The sequence below is a fragment of the Acanthaster planci genome, linkage group LG01 (assembly GCF_054643075.1).
Source record: "Acanthaster planci isolate LZ-2023a linkage group LG01, COTS_SCS, whole genome shotgun sequence".
NCBI classification, from domain to species: Eukaryota; Metazoa; Echinodermata; class Asteroidea; order Valvatida; family Acanthasteridae; genus Acanthaster; species Acanthaster planci.
In genome coordinates this window covers 32510701-32525483 of record NC_141777.1, presented here as the reverse complement: position 1 = coordinate 32525483, position 14783 = coordinate 32510701, and the positions used below count along the sequence as shown (strand labels likewise).

General features: G+C 42.8%; 1 protein-coding gene across 1 annotated transcript in view; it reads left to right on the top strand.

The window, feature by feature from the left end:
* Nucleotides 1-14783, top strand: part of LOC110979341 (E3 ubiquitin-protein ligase UBR2-like) — a 40612-nt gene that overhangs the window by 19478 nt on the left and 6351 nt on the right. Inside the window, exons 22-43 of the mRNA XM_022235051.2 lie at nt 149-343; nt 944-996; nt 1409-1514; nt 1696-1744; nt 1951-2105; nt 2999-3089; nt 3559-3647; nt 4178-4452; nt 5265-5435; nt 6235-6281; nt 6658-6751; nt 7396-7566; nt 7761-7948; nt 8359-8503; nt 9172-9232; nt 9751-9838; nt 10180-10235; nt 10913-11009; nt 11587-11651; nt 12586-12748; nt 13620-13710; nt 14448-14581. Of these exons, the coding sequence (XP_022090743.2) occupies nt 149-343; nt 944-996; nt 1409-1514; nt 1696-1744; nt 1951-2105; nt 2999-3089; nt 3559-3647; nt 4178-4452; nt 5265-5435; nt 6235-6281; nt 6658-6751; nt 7396-7566; nt 7761-7948; nt 8359-8503; nt 9172-9232; nt 9751-9838; nt 10180-10235; nt 10913-11009; nt 11587-11651; nt 12586-12748; nt 13620-13710; nt 14448-14581 (2584 nt within the window). The remainder of the gene's footprint in view (nt 1-148; nt 344-943; nt 997-1408; nt 1515-1695; nt 1745-1950; nt 2106-2998; nt 3090-3558; nt 3648-4177; nt 4453-5264; nt 5436-6234; nt 6282-6657; nt 6752-7395; nt 7567-7760; nt 7949-8358; nt 8504-9171; nt 9233-9750; nt 9839-10179; nt 10236-10912; nt 11010-11586; nt 11652-12585; nt 12749-13619; nt 13711-14447; nt 14582-14783) is intronic.

The window sequence follows — 14783 nt, the reverse complement described above, 5'->3', positions numbered from 1 at the left end:
GCATTCGAACCCGGGCTGCAGAGGTGGAAGGCGAGGAAAGAACCACTACGTCAACCTGACTCCCCATTGAATGAAATAAATCAGATAAGTTATCAATCAGAACATCCATCAAATAACCTAGTAATGATTATTGTGTTCCTATTTAAAGGACATCCAGCAGCGATCCCTTGGATTGACCATCATGGAAGAGTTCTTGCATCTACTGATTGTACTGGTCAGCGAGCGATACATCCCTGGGGTTGGCCAAGTGACCGACGCTGACCGGGTGCGGAGAGAAGTCCTGCATCAGCTGTACATCAACCCAATGTCACACAGTGAAATGGTCAAGGCCTTACCCAAAGATGTAAGTGGGAGCAAAGCCTTTCGGTCTTTCAGATCACATTAAAAGCTTTGTTACTGAAACAACTTAGAAGTCTATGTCACCGGACTGTCTTGATTATAATCTAGCCTCAAAGAGCATTAGATAAGCATGTAATTTGCTTTACCTTAGGAAAAATCACTGGAGAAAAACAAGTTCTGCCTTTTAACTCTGGGTATGATTATCGTTTTGGCATAATTTGTTTCAAAATATATTTTGCGTCGGGGAGATATTAATTTTTTCTTTACAAGTTTTTGCCCCGATACAAAGTACAGTACATCATGAAATAGTTTGCGGTAGCTGCTACTACATCTGACTCGGACCAGCCAGCTGACCCCTGCAAGCTCGGTGGTCAGGTGGTTGTGACGTCTACACTAGTAAGCAGGAGGTCGTGGGTTTGAGTTCTGCCCAAGTAAGCTTGTGAATGTTTTTCCAAGCTCTCGGACAAGCACTGAGCATACATGGTTTTTAAATATATACGTCGGTTCAGGGCAAAAAACTTGTGAAGAAGTGTGTGAAGAAGTGAAAAACGATCTTGGATGTATTGTTTGTTAATGGTTTTTGTCCTTTCTTAAAATTCCTCAGCATTGTCACGAAACTGGAGTGGAAGAAGTCATCGATTCAGTGGCCAATTTTAAGTTAGTGTCTTCATTTTTGTACCTTTATTGAGCTGTTTTTATGGTGGAAGTGCTGCAGTGAAGATTGTTTAAGGAGATAACATTTTTAACCACATTCAGGTCACTGTGAGGTTTACATTGATAGCTCCGAAACTGCATACATGCTTTTTGGTTTGAAACTAAGTTGTTGGTATGGTATGTGTATTCATTAATAACCTATTATCTAACAGTCAATTACGTATGTCCAAGTTTGTAGTTTTTTTACTCTTTCCTCCTAACCATAGATTGGCAAGGATTTTCGAGAATATGCAGTGAAAGAGCAAAAGCGTCCTCAAATTGTTGTTCAAGCATGTCAAGAGTGTGGATTTTTTGCATGGGTATATACTCTTTAAAGAGTGACAAGTTTATGGATGGATACTGATTCCATTTGTAGGAAGCCAACTGGAACCAATGGCAAGGGTCTGTATGAGATCAAGCAAGAGTGTCTGGCTGAATACTCCCCATTCTTCTATCACTACTCAAGAGTTGACCAATCTAAGGTGGGTGTGCACACTGAAAAACTTCACATAAACCGTCTCTCTGTTAGCCTTGGCCAGTTGAAGACGCGTTGCAAACAAATTGCCCCCTTAGGTGAATCTGCAGTCCCGTGCTTGTCCGTGTACTTGTGTAAGATTTTTTGCATTTGCAAGTGACCGCATTTATTGGTTGTTTTCTTGCCAGTCTGAAGAGCAACAGCGCAAGAGAATGAAGCAAGAGAAACCTAAACAAGGTAATGAGCAGAGCTGAACTGTCACCCCTGGGGACCCTGGTTCAAACCCCACTTTGTCACTTGTACTGATCTAGGGCTGTTATTCTCAAAAGCTAACTAAATTTCCTCCAGACGTTCTTCGCTACTGTGAAGTGCTGTTACAAGATTTACTTCAAAGAATCCAAAATAAAACTGTCATCTTTTTTTTCAAACTTTCTTCTGTTCAGCTGGTTGTCCTCCTCTGCCACCACTTCCAAGCCCCAACTTCAAGAATCTCCCTCATCTTCTAGACAATGACGTCCTCATTTTTGTCTTGGTTACCATCGTCCGCCGGACAGTGGAGCAGATCCGTCAAATCTTTTCAGAGCACTCCATACACAGGGTGGGTGTGTTTACAAACTCTGACCTCTGCCAATTCTAGCAAGCTGTCAAAAATTGCATCATAGAATAGAGTATGGATATTTGAGCATAGTTATTCAGTAGCATGCTATCATGAGATATAGTCGGAGTTCTGCATGAGTGCTCCCTTTCCCTGAATGGCTTAAATCAAAAGATATGTGACTCTTAAACTACATGGTCACTTTGCACCAGCTTCCCATGAAGGGATATCACTTTTTGTGCTCATTCGTATGAAAATTAATTGCCACCGTTTTACCACAAATCATTACATGCATTAAGCACCCCCGAATGGTGAAAAAAAGAATGAAAAGATGTGTCACTTGAAGGACACAATGTTGTGCACCAGTCGCCCATGGAAGCATGCTACAGGCTTGTACACACTCGGATGAAAATTAGTCGGGCGTGAGTTTTGCCAAGTTTTGCCGCATGTGCAGAAACCAACACACATGCTGAGGCCCACACTGAGTCCAAATGAGTAATGTATTTGTAAATCCTAAATATGTTTTGGCCCATGAAACATTCCTAAGACCATCTCAGGATACAACTTGATGCTGTCATTTTAGACACAAACAGCTGATCAAATCTGACCATCTCTGCCCTCACATGCACCATTTATACTCCTGAGTGGCGAAAGGCAAGAGGGGATAGAGTGACTTGCCCGAAGGTCACAAGATGCTGCTGGATTCGAACCCCTGACCCTATGTTCAGTAGTTACAAACTGTAACTACCAGACTACGTGCCCTCCACACTGGAACGGTTTCATGTGCCATCTAATGTTCCCGAGTAGAATCCATATGTTCCAGTGCATGTACATTTCAGATCACCTATTTGTTCAGAATTCTGCTTCGCAAATAATCACACGCTCCATTTCTGCAGGCTTTGTACTTAACGGGGCTGGCTGTACTTGAAGAGAAGAGACACATGAGCATGGGAGAACATTTTAACTTCCTTGAAAAAGCTATGAAAGGTAATTTAGGGCCCCCCAAAAAAAGTTCTGAAAGAGATATAAATGTTGACATTTTGAAAATCTCAAATTTAACGCTGGCATTACCAAGCTGTTCTCTATTGGCTGCAGAGTGAAAACTATATGCAGTTTATTTTTAGCAATTTGTCATGTTTAAATCGCCTTTCCCCCACTTTCTTTTGGTCTTCAGTGCTCTGTCTTGGTCCATGAACAATTGCCACGCCCCCCTCCCTATATCCAGCAAGAAATGAGACCGAGGGGTACCCCCCAACATGTCTAATCGCTATACACACTCTAGACTATTGTTATCTAACACCCCCCCCCCGAAAAGAACTCCTCAGATTCCAGTGAAAAAATGACCAACATAAAGCAGGGGGGTTCTCTCTGTCTCATGTCTTGCTTCATATGCCCCCCCGTGCTCATTAGCAACCAGCACGGACCGCAGCTTTAACAACTACTTCTAATTGTCTAGGCGAGCCAAGTTTCCTGGATCTACTTAAGAAGCTGAAAGGAAACCCTACAGTGGAGCCCCACAAGGAGCTTCTAGCTTGGGTCTTACAGGTATGGTGCTGTGTGACTAGAGAGGGATTTACCTTACAGGTTTCATCGCAGCCAGACAAGAGCATTGTGCTCTGTTGCTTAAAAGGCAAAACATGAATGATACCAGTTTGGAGCTAGAGGTGCCTCCTCTGTTGGTTTATATTGAAAAAATGGAAGACCTCCCATTCTAATGGGAATGGTCAAGAATGACACAGAATGATTCTTCCCATTATAAAGGGGCGGGGGTGTCTTCCAGTTTTACTGTTACCAACAGAGGGCACACCTGGTGGTAAATTAAGGCAGTGAGATATGGCAGAAACAGTCTATACTATACGCCTTGACACCTGCTGGGCAGATCGCAAGTTCCAAAAGGTATTTTATCATTTATTTCATGGTAATTGGTGAACCGTGAGTTCTTTTTGAAAAGCTATTCTCATTTTAGTCGCCCCAAATCAGGAAACTAAATGAAATGGAAATTTGCCAAACTAATAAAACATCAGTTTTTCAATCTTGTAAGAAATACCAGTTTCTCCTCATTTTTGCTGATCTAGAACATCACCGAACTGCAGCTCATGAAAGGGGAGTCCTCCACCGCCTCCTTGGCACCGTCGTGCTCCGCCCCTGAGACTCAGGACGAGGAGCAGCGCAAGCAAGAGGCGGAGCGGCAGCGGAGGGCGGAGCTTGCCAAGAAAAAGAGGGCGCACGCGATGGACCAGATGAAGGCCATGCAGCGTAGCTTCATCCGACAGAACCCAGAGTTCTTTGAGCAGACAGCTGAGGGCAGCAGACACGAGAGGACAGCCTCCACCTCCAGCATGGACACAGTGTACGGCTGCTTTCAGTCTATCTCCAATGAGGCAGTTTCTAAGCAGACGTGTACTCAGAAGGTTTTAGCAGATCCTTGACATTCAAGGACAGTAGATGTCACTGATAATGCACCTCACGGAGGGCAAAATTTTTTTTGGGGGGGGGAGATTTCTTTATGCAACCTTGTTTGGAGTTTCTGAGGTGTGAGGCTACACCGTAGGGCTTATTGCACATTTGGGGAAGAAAGGGTAATGACCCGGGCTTGTTTATTGCACTTCATTCCTTCGCAAGGTGTACAGTGTCGACTTCATTTCTTAGAAAATCCCAACTTTGAAACAACCTTTGGATCAACAGTAACAGAAGTTGAAATAGGAAATAAGTTGATTTTGCACGTTATTTTGAGACGTTTCTTCAAAAAAAAAATTTAACTCATTGTGCTTGATCACATCACATTGCTCCCTTGAAATCACCTTTTCCCCTGTATATGTTGAAAACAAAAGTAAAATTTCCCTGTTTGGTGGGAGTCATGGCCCCATTGGCCCCCTTTCCAGATGTGCCAGTGTACCTTATGTTTCTGATGCTAGGTATATTAGATTAAAGTTGTAGCCATCAATGAAGTAATTAAAATTGGGGTCTGTTTTTGTAGTTTGATCAGTCATTCATGACCCAAGCATCACTTATCCTGTAGGAAACAAAAGAGGACAGCTTGTACAATGCATCCTAAAATTCTTTTTACATGTAAAATTATGAAATTGTATATCATGCTCTTCTGCCTTGTCTGCTATGGAAATTTTCACTACTTTCCTATCGTGTCAATTTTTCAAATGGCAGGGACATGTACTTTCCGTCTAGTCCAGTTGAGGATACATTAGTAGCACTGGGTCCATCACACAGTTGTCCGCTGTCGGATGAGATGTCCAAGGTGACCTGTATACTGTGCATGGAGGAGTCCGAGATCAAACCAGATGGAGAGTGTCTTGTTCTGCCCATGTTTGTCCAGAGGTAGGTAGTTCCAAAGCATGGAGGTGCGATTTGTTAGTGTTGAGGAGTCTCTTGGAAGCCCTTTCATGTGGCCACTCACAAGTAATGGGATGAAGAATGACAGGATTGCTTTTGTCACGGTTCATTTCAGTGGCCTGTCACTTGGTTTGATATGGTTGACTTCTAATGGACTTGCAGATAACTGAGGTGGGCTCAACTGTACACTAAACTGTTAGTGGAAATTACCCTGGAGTTGCCAGAGACATTCTCCAGAAATCTGGCGTTAAAGTTCTTACTGCATGAAAATTTGGATTGAAAATTGATTTTATTCAACTCTCATCGGAGGGATCATGTAATTGTGCTGAAATAACGATATATGTTTAGATGATAGCATCTTCTCTGCAATTTGCCCAAAGTTTATAAGTGCAGTGCCACGGGCGAAAATGGGACAGGCTTGTGGGAAGTTTACCAACTGGCCTCATTGCCTCGTCTGGTGCACATGCAAAAAAGTTGACATTCAAACAGAATTTGGTTGCATGTGCTCAGTAGGTCCCGTGGAAGATGCACAAAAGGATAATCGTTGCTTCTGCAAAAATGCCCTCTCTTGTTTCTGCTTGGAGCAGATGGTCTTGGGAAAAAAGATAAAAATTACAGACTATTCATGCGCTGTTTCTTTCATAGCCATCACACAGCACTACAGCTATTCACTGTAGTGTGAAATTGTCATGTACCCAGGCCCCTCTTGGTTGCCCTAGAAAGGTTGTTGTATATGGGTAGATGTCAACATTAATTAGAATCTAATGAATCTTGCATATTGCAGGTCTACGGTACTGTCCAAAGCTCGAAACAGAGATTTAGGAAATCCAGGTAAGTCTTTTGAAATTATCAGCTGTGAAGAACAGCTAGACTAATTTCCAATGCAATTATCGACTTTGTTGCCAAGGAACAGCATAAAACTTCAATGATAACTGTTACCCTGACTCGTACTAAACAGTTTCTAAATGGAATTCCTTAGACTGAGGACTGTGTGCCCTGTCAGGAGATTGGGTAGAAGCTCCATCGTTGCTTGGGTAAGAGCAGGACAGTAGGACAGAATTTCACAAAGTTGCCAGATCATTCTAGAGTCGGGATGTTCCCAGCTTGGCTCCCTCTATCAAACAATTTGACCTACTCAGCCGTTTTTTTCAGAAGAACTTGACGAACTTGAGCAATCGAGTCATTTGTTACTGTTTTTTTGTTCCAGATGAGCTAGATCCACTGTTCGTGTCCTCGCAGTTGATCTGGGGAGTGCATGCCAGCACCTGTGGACACGTCATGCACGCTGACTGCTGGCAAGGGTGAATAGCTTCAACTTAATACTTAACCACACCAACCTTGGCCCTCTCACCACGAAGACCCAATGTGCAATCCAAAAAAAGGCTAAATATGCCTTCACCTTACGTGCTGGTCCCTTGACTTTGTAGCGCTGCTCATTAGCGAGTCATGTGGTAAAAAGCAGTAATGTCGTCTTTATGGCACACAGTGTCGGTAGCACAAAGTGCATGTGGAAGGCAAAAGCCTCATGCCCAGCAGTGAAAAGGGTTTAATGAACCCTCCTTCCATAAACAACCACAGAGGATGATTTTTGTATAGATGTAGTTGACTCCGAGTCACCAGTCAGTTGCAATTCAGTGCGCAAGTCAGTTACTGGGGATGAACAACAGCTGAGGACCGTCAAGTTCTGATCTTTGTCAAAGTTCACTCAAATAGCTTGCCACTTGACTGATACTGGACTACATACGATTGACCTTCATTTGACCTCTAAAGACTTGTCTTGGACTTCTATTTCTTGACAGCTACACATGGACTTTTTTCAAACTGAGAATAGCGTACGCTTTAATTTCTGATGGGGTGCATTCTATGCAAAAAGTAATGGAATCAGGCAGTCCATTTCTGTTTGGGATCATTTTTGACTGATTCATGCTTCATTATTTCATCCAAGGTATTTTGAGTCCCTGGTTCTCAGGGAGCAGCGGAGGACTTTCCGTTACCGTAACAACCTCATCTATGACCTGAGCCGACAGCAGTATCTCTGCCCGTTGTGTAAGACCATTGGCAACACTGTCATCCCTGTGCTGTCACCACTACAGTTTCTGCCGCTGGAGGAACAAAGGTGGGCCAACTTACTCTCCCTTTCCCCCTCCCTTATCCCTATACCCTGCCCCACCCCCTTCCTACCCCTGTGTCTCCTTGTCAGTGACTATTTCAACTTAGGGAAGTAATGCTCATTTCAGTTTAGATCTGAAAAAGAAAAACATTTTTAATGACATTCACTCTAAACCTTTGCCCCTTTATGCTCATAAACAGTGACACATTGAGCAGTAGCTTCCAGAATTGGCTGGCCCTGGTGAAAGGAATGGTACACTCCGGTATTAAGCCACCTCAGCAGCCTGGATCAGATCCCTTGGATCTATCCACTTCGGCAGAGGGGTCACAGGCAGAAATGGAGGGACCTACGGGCTCAACCGAAGAAATGGAAGAGATGGGCAGTGCAGGTAACCAAATATAGATGTTGAGTTGTGTTTGTGGACCATTCCTGTAGTTGAACTTCTATCCACAAAAAAGAAGAGTCGACTTCGAAAAGTTAAGGTTTTCGCTGTCTACAACATCAAATAGAGCTTACTAAAGAAATATAACAATGAAGGCCTGTGTTAATTGTGAGCCTTGGAAAAGACAGAAAAATCAGGCAATTTTCTGGTGTTCATTAGAAACAAATCGCATCCGTAGTAATATCTTCAAGGAAATTGGACCTGTTTCCGCTAATTTAAAAGGCCACAGATTTTGAACAGCTTTTTTCCCCTGATATTGGCAGCTTGGCTTGTTAAAATTCCCATTGTCTCTCCGCCCAGTCAACTTTAACCATAAGCCTTGACCTGATGTTCACTACTTCACTGCCCCCTCCCAGATCTGGATAAGCAAATATTCAGTGGCACAGGACTCCTGGAGACATTAGGCGATGCAGCCTCCCAGACCTTTGAAAGGCTAGAGACGCTAGGAGATGCTGCCACACAGAAATTCCAGAAATTCTACGCCCTTCTGCAAGGCTCCAAGTAAGCCCGGAATTTTTTTGTTTTTCATTGAAAAGTAAATAAATTGTGTTAATGTATTGATCGGTAAATTGGACTAAAAATCCCCTGGACTCAATAACCATTTCATCAGTGGTAGAAGTCTTGCGCTAACTTTTGTTTCGAAGGAAATGTCAAAGACAAGTTTACTTCGCATAATCCGCCTCGATGGTGCCGAAAGCAGAGTTTAGACGTAACAGCCCATTAACACCACTTTTACAAACATGGCAAAACCCCATTCACCTTGTTGACGGTTTCTTGTAATGAACAATTTAAATTCTCATTGAACTGAAATTTTAAAGTGGCCTAAGGATGTGGTATAATAGATGGTTGTTGTTTATGCACAAAGTAATGGACTTTATGTCTCCTGAAAACTGAAATCTGAAAAGGTGGAGAACCCAGATCTGTTTTTGTATCTTAAGTCTTCAGTTACAGAGTAGACTGATTCATTAAGCCCCACCCCCCATAGTGTTGTGGCCAATCACAACCCTCATGTAAGTCTGACATGTGGGCATGATGTGTACAGCTTGAAGATGTAGCGTGGCACTGGAGAAGACCACGTGCATTACTTTCTCATGAGTGCAGTGGTCAGGGCAGATTGGATCAATTTTGGCCTGCCTCACATCCGTAAATTTTTGGTTCCTTTTCAATAGTTTCCCCTTTTCCAAGAGTGTCCAGGAGATGATTCGTATGTTTTCCAAGACGGCATACACTGTGAGTAATGTCCATTCATCGTAAGGTATTTGCATCCTAGAGCTGCCTGCTCATGAGGGTCGGCATGTCAGTGGCTTACAGGAACAGCCTTTTAATTATATTCTGACCCACGTCATTGGAAAGTAGGGCTCCCTCGTGGTCATGTGCAGCCCTGGGTTCATAGACATGCACAAATGCCCTTGTTATCCATCAACTGTCCACATTATCAAATATCATACACATCCGTGTCTGAGAGCCGAATTCTTATTGGACAATTCACCATCACATGCTATTTTTGAAGAGCATAGGGAGCCAGTCTGTCAACTTTTCAGCACCTTAGGGAGCTGACACTGACTGTCCACCCTCCAAGCAAGTTATATTTGTTAACTATGTACGTCATTATTTTCAACTCACAAGAACAACAGCATTGTACTTTTTTGATCTTGATATGTGGACGTACGTTTACAGAGATCCAATCATCCAAATATGTTCATAATATTAAAAAACATTTGTGTTTGTTGTCATTGAATTTTGTTTAGGTTGGTCTTGGTGTAATGCCTGACGATGAGAATGAAAGGGTCTCCATCATGTCCTGGAACATTTGTGCATACACAATACAGTCAACTGGTATGTATAAATGAATGACTAAACAGTCCTAACACTAATGGCCTTGACAACCTCCTGTGCATTTGTTGTAGCTAAATTAAAATTTACTAAAACAGGCTCTGAAATACCATGGAGATGCCAGCAATGCATAACTTCTGTTTGTTGCCTAGAAAGGGGGGGGGGAGCAAGTGTGCATTTTCTGTACAGTGACATACTAGAAAATCTATTATAGAATCTGTGTACACCACCATAGGCAAAGCCAAGTCCAACCTTTTGCTCTTGGGAGTACGTGATAGGGGGACTGCTCGTTCGTGTTTATTTGGTTCCCTCTTCATGCTGACTGAATGTCTTTATATCTTCAGAGGTGCTATTGAGAAGCAAGGCCAAGCCATTATTCGGAGAGATGACATCTAGACAGGTGAGGCAATAATAGATAGGATGAGAGGCCAACAGATCAACATCTGAACAAAGCTGGAGCAAAGATTGGTCCTTGATCAGTGGATAATCACTGGTTGATGTGCAGTGCTCTGGCAATAAAGTGCTGTTAATTCGCGGGAAATTTCTGTTAAGGGTCCTCCTGGCAACTATTCCTGGCTCCCCTCTGTGCGTTGCAAAGTTGTGATTTTGATAACCAGTGATGCCACCAACCTGGGTAGCAATAGCGTAACTAGGGTGAACTTTCCAAGGGGGCCCCAGGGGTTGGGATGGGGGGAACATGAAGCAAATGAACTACGTCTTGTCTTGTACGTAGGTCATGTATGTTTCAAACTATCAAGTTGGAGGCACTGACTCCAACTGAGGGTGGGCACGTGCCCCCCCCCCCGGTGCCCCTCCCCATAGTTATGTCACTGCATTGTGGACTGTTCCTAAATAGTCATCTGGGCTAGTCCAACCATCCTTGACCATTGCATGCTTGATCAGTGTTAGAGTGTGATTAATAGTACTTCTTGGTCAAGCTTACTCCAAGACAACTGTGTCTTCAGCTGGCTTTCATGAGTAAACCTAACAGTCAATCTCCTTGTGGACTTTATTGCATCGTCGAATTTGACATGTTTGTGTGTTGTTGTCACTGTGGATACTTTTTCTTCTTCGTAGATTGAAGGATTAAGAGCCTTAGTGCGCTTTGCCACTGTCAACACGTTCTACTCCAACCAGGCCCATATCCAGAAGCATGTGATCCGACTGCTTTCAGGTAACGCTCAGAATTCAGTTCTAAACCAAATGTTACAAACCTCTTTTCTCGCCTGTTGAAGTTTTCTGTCGGGAGGGTCCTTCATGCTGCTGTTGTGACTGGTTTCCATACTTCACATTTAAATTTGTGGAATTGTTTGAATCCCTCTCCTGGGGCCAGTTTCTTCAGATGTTGCCTAGCAAAAGCATGCTGTTTTTTGGTAAGAATATCCCACCAGCTAGGATGTCACATGAATACTGATTTGTGACAGCATGTGAAGGATGGGAACTAGACTTGGGTCACATCAGCAGAGTGAAGGATCGTACCCCCTGCGTAAAATGCAATCCGACTCAAGAAGAGTCTTGTAATATCGGGTAGCAGCTTTTCTCATTTTTGCAGTGGTTCTTTGGTTAGCTGGAAATGGGCTACCTTTTCTCTCCCTGAAAAAAATTGTTTGTTTCTTTAACACCAGAGAACAGCTCAGATAAAAGGCAGTGTTAACTTCAAACATTTTGTGTATGTAAACATTCCTGTTAAATAGAACTGGAGTAGAAAAACTGACATGAATCATTTTGTCTCTGAATTCTTTTATCCACAGTATTTTCTCTGGAGCATACAAATACTGGGCCATGTCTGCTTGATATCGACGTATTTTCACTGCTGGTTAGTACATTGTAACCCCAAAACCACTGTGTGTAGTTCACATTTAAGTGCAATAGTAACAAACCAACATAAGATACAGATGGTGACAAATGGGGGGCACCAGGAAAAAGCTTCCGCTTATACAAAGCCTGCTCCAGTTGTGAAGTGTAAGTAAGTCAATTTAAGACAATTATTTGAAAATGATAATCATAATTGATTTGAAACTTTTAAATAATACATTTAATAAAGCAAAGAGTTAAATAATGCAGAGAGACTGAAGAAAACAGGAAAAACTAAGTTGCATACAAGACTTGCATGGAATGTAACTTTTGCATATGTCGAATTGATGCTATTGCTAAGTTTCATGTAATACCAGAAACGAGTAAATTTTTGAGGGTTTTTTTAATCTGTGCATTAAAATTTAAGTAATAAAACATAGTTTGTGACTTTCTTGTCAAATGTAAACAGCTGAGCTTGGCTATGATATTGAAAACAAATGTAGAACATACTGTAGTATATATCTGTGAAGTTCAAGGTTGAAGGCTGCCAGCAGAAACACATTTGATTTTGTCCTGTTCGCAAGGAGATAACTGTTGGAAAGGCATTTTGTCATTTTTTCATAGATACTTGAAAGTGTTCTTTCTTATTTGTTTGAGATTGACACCGCACAAAGAATCTTAGGTTTTGCCGTGTCTTCATACACGGACATCATGAGGATTATTTTCGGAGGAGGGGGGGCGGGAACGGCAAGGCACTCGTCAACATCAAACTCATCCACTGGCCTTGCTCGGTTCTCCCATATTTTCATATGACCAGTTGTCAGCTTTCTCCTAATTAGTGTTGCACCTCTGTTACAAACTAAAGACAGCTTATGAGGTGGAAGAGACGGGATTAAAAAATGGTGACCAAGCATGTAGCCTCATATTCAAGGATCTTCATTTGTGCCCCCATACAGGTCAGTGTGTGCTTATCAGGGGCTACTGTGCAGGCAAGTGACAGGGCGACTGGATTGAAGGCTACTGTGTCCACCATGCCCACTGAGGGCCACCATGCCCTGAGAGCTGCACTGACGGCACACCTTGTACAGCTACTACTCACAGTGCAGATAGCAAGTCAAGGTAGTCTTCAACTGATGCTCAGGGGCTTATCTAGTTCATAAGGGACTGAGCGGATGGCATGCTGTACTGGTACCTGGCACCCACTGGCTAACATGCCAGCTTTGAACACTTTGGTTCCAGTAGTTACAATGCTACACCATTTATATGGATGTTATTTAATCTTCAAAGCTGTCATATCATTTAACTGTATATAGTGGGGCTTGGTGTTGAGTGTGTCACAGATTTACATTAGAATGTGTACAAACCAGCTTGTCTCCAGGTCCACTGAGGGTATTTGTGCATAGGTCAACCTACCCTCTCTCTTCAGCACTGTTGGGGGTGGTACTTGTGCACAGTATTCATAGCATACATGTAGTCGTGTATGCCTATGTATTGTGCATATATTAATGAACATATTTATATCACATGGTTGGATGCTGCAATTTCATCGGTTTAAAATGGCCACAAGGCTTGTCTCAAAGTAATCACAATACCTGAGTTCAACCACATAATGCATTTGTCTTGCATGCCTGTGGAGAAATATCCCATGTACTTGTGACTGGGAACAGCAGCTTTGTGTCAGGAAAGTCAGAAATGAATATACCACAGTGTCTAAATTTGTTTCTTGCTCTCTTAAGTTACAATTTTCTTAATCGTTTTTTTTTACCTATTAGCTTGATGTAACTACTGTACCTCACTATAGTCAACAAACTAATAAACGGAAAAGCACTTTCCTGTTCCCTGGCATCCAGTTCTTGAAGTATGTGACCAGTGGGATATTTTTCCATCACTCACCCTTTGACTATTTTTAGAGGATGGTTTGGGCTTTGGCAAGAGCATCATCATTCCCAGTAATGTTTTTTGTTTCTGGATTGTTCTGTGGGTAATGCAGATGAGGAGTCCTGCATGGATCAGGACGGATGCAGTAACCAACAGGCTCAGGCCATGCTGCAGGCATACATCAGGATAAGAAGATTAGCGGGGTAAGGCACAACTATGCCAGAAATTCTTACAGTAATGACTCCCGGTAGTTGGGTTCATATTCAGTGTTGCCGACATTGAAGACTCTTTGTAGGAAGTGTAGGTAGCACCTAGCGGGCCTCTGATGAGCATTGAATGTACATGTGGGGTGCCTGCCCATAACTTGTTCATTTGGGGCAAAGGATGCGCTGAATGTGCACAAACCCATCGATCCGTGAAACTTGCTATGTACAGGGAATAGGTGCTGAGAAAAAATGGGTAACCAGCCAAAGAACTGGGCAAAGGGCGTTACTTTAGGCTGGTTCCTGGCTCAGAATTGCTGAACCCGAAAATCTGCCTCAGCAGTTCCAGGTGAGCATTTGTTATCAGACAACACAGTGAATGAAAGCCATCGTAGTTTCTTCTTAATTCTTAGTATTCACATGTGACATTCCAAAATATGAGGATTATTTTCTCAAAAGTACCTGTGGCGCTTGAGTCTGAAAAAAAGCCTATGTTAGGAAAGTGGGAAGTGAAATTCAGTGGGAAATTAAATGTGTGTTGAGAACCACTGACCTTGTTATGGTCTTTCATGTCTGCCTAAGCTGCACCAGAAGTCGTAAACATGTTCTTGGTGTAATGTGACAGCATTTATTCATGACATTGAGGTGGCTGAACAATGATTGACCCATAGTCTGACCGTCAGTTGCCCTCTCCACGTGTGAGTATTCATGATTATCCCTCTGTCTCCATTTAACAGCATTCCTGTTGATGTTCATCCCGATCCCTGGATGCTGTTGGAAGTCATCCGCTCCTCCTGCCTCCCCTTTCTGAGGTGTGCCACAATCTTCTTCCATTTCGTCACCGATGTGCCCACACCGAAAGAGCTTAAGGGTAAGCTCACTTATCTCAGGTGTGCTGTGAGCGTGAACTACTGAGGGCAGTGTGTTGTCCTTGTGTAAGAGTTAGTCTCATTGGTGTTCACTGATGACATGTGCAATTGCCTCAGGACCTCAGGCCTACGGCCAATTGCATTGAATCACTGAGTACAGAAATTTGCTTAACAGAAACGAGTTACCAGCTAAAGTGCCATGGA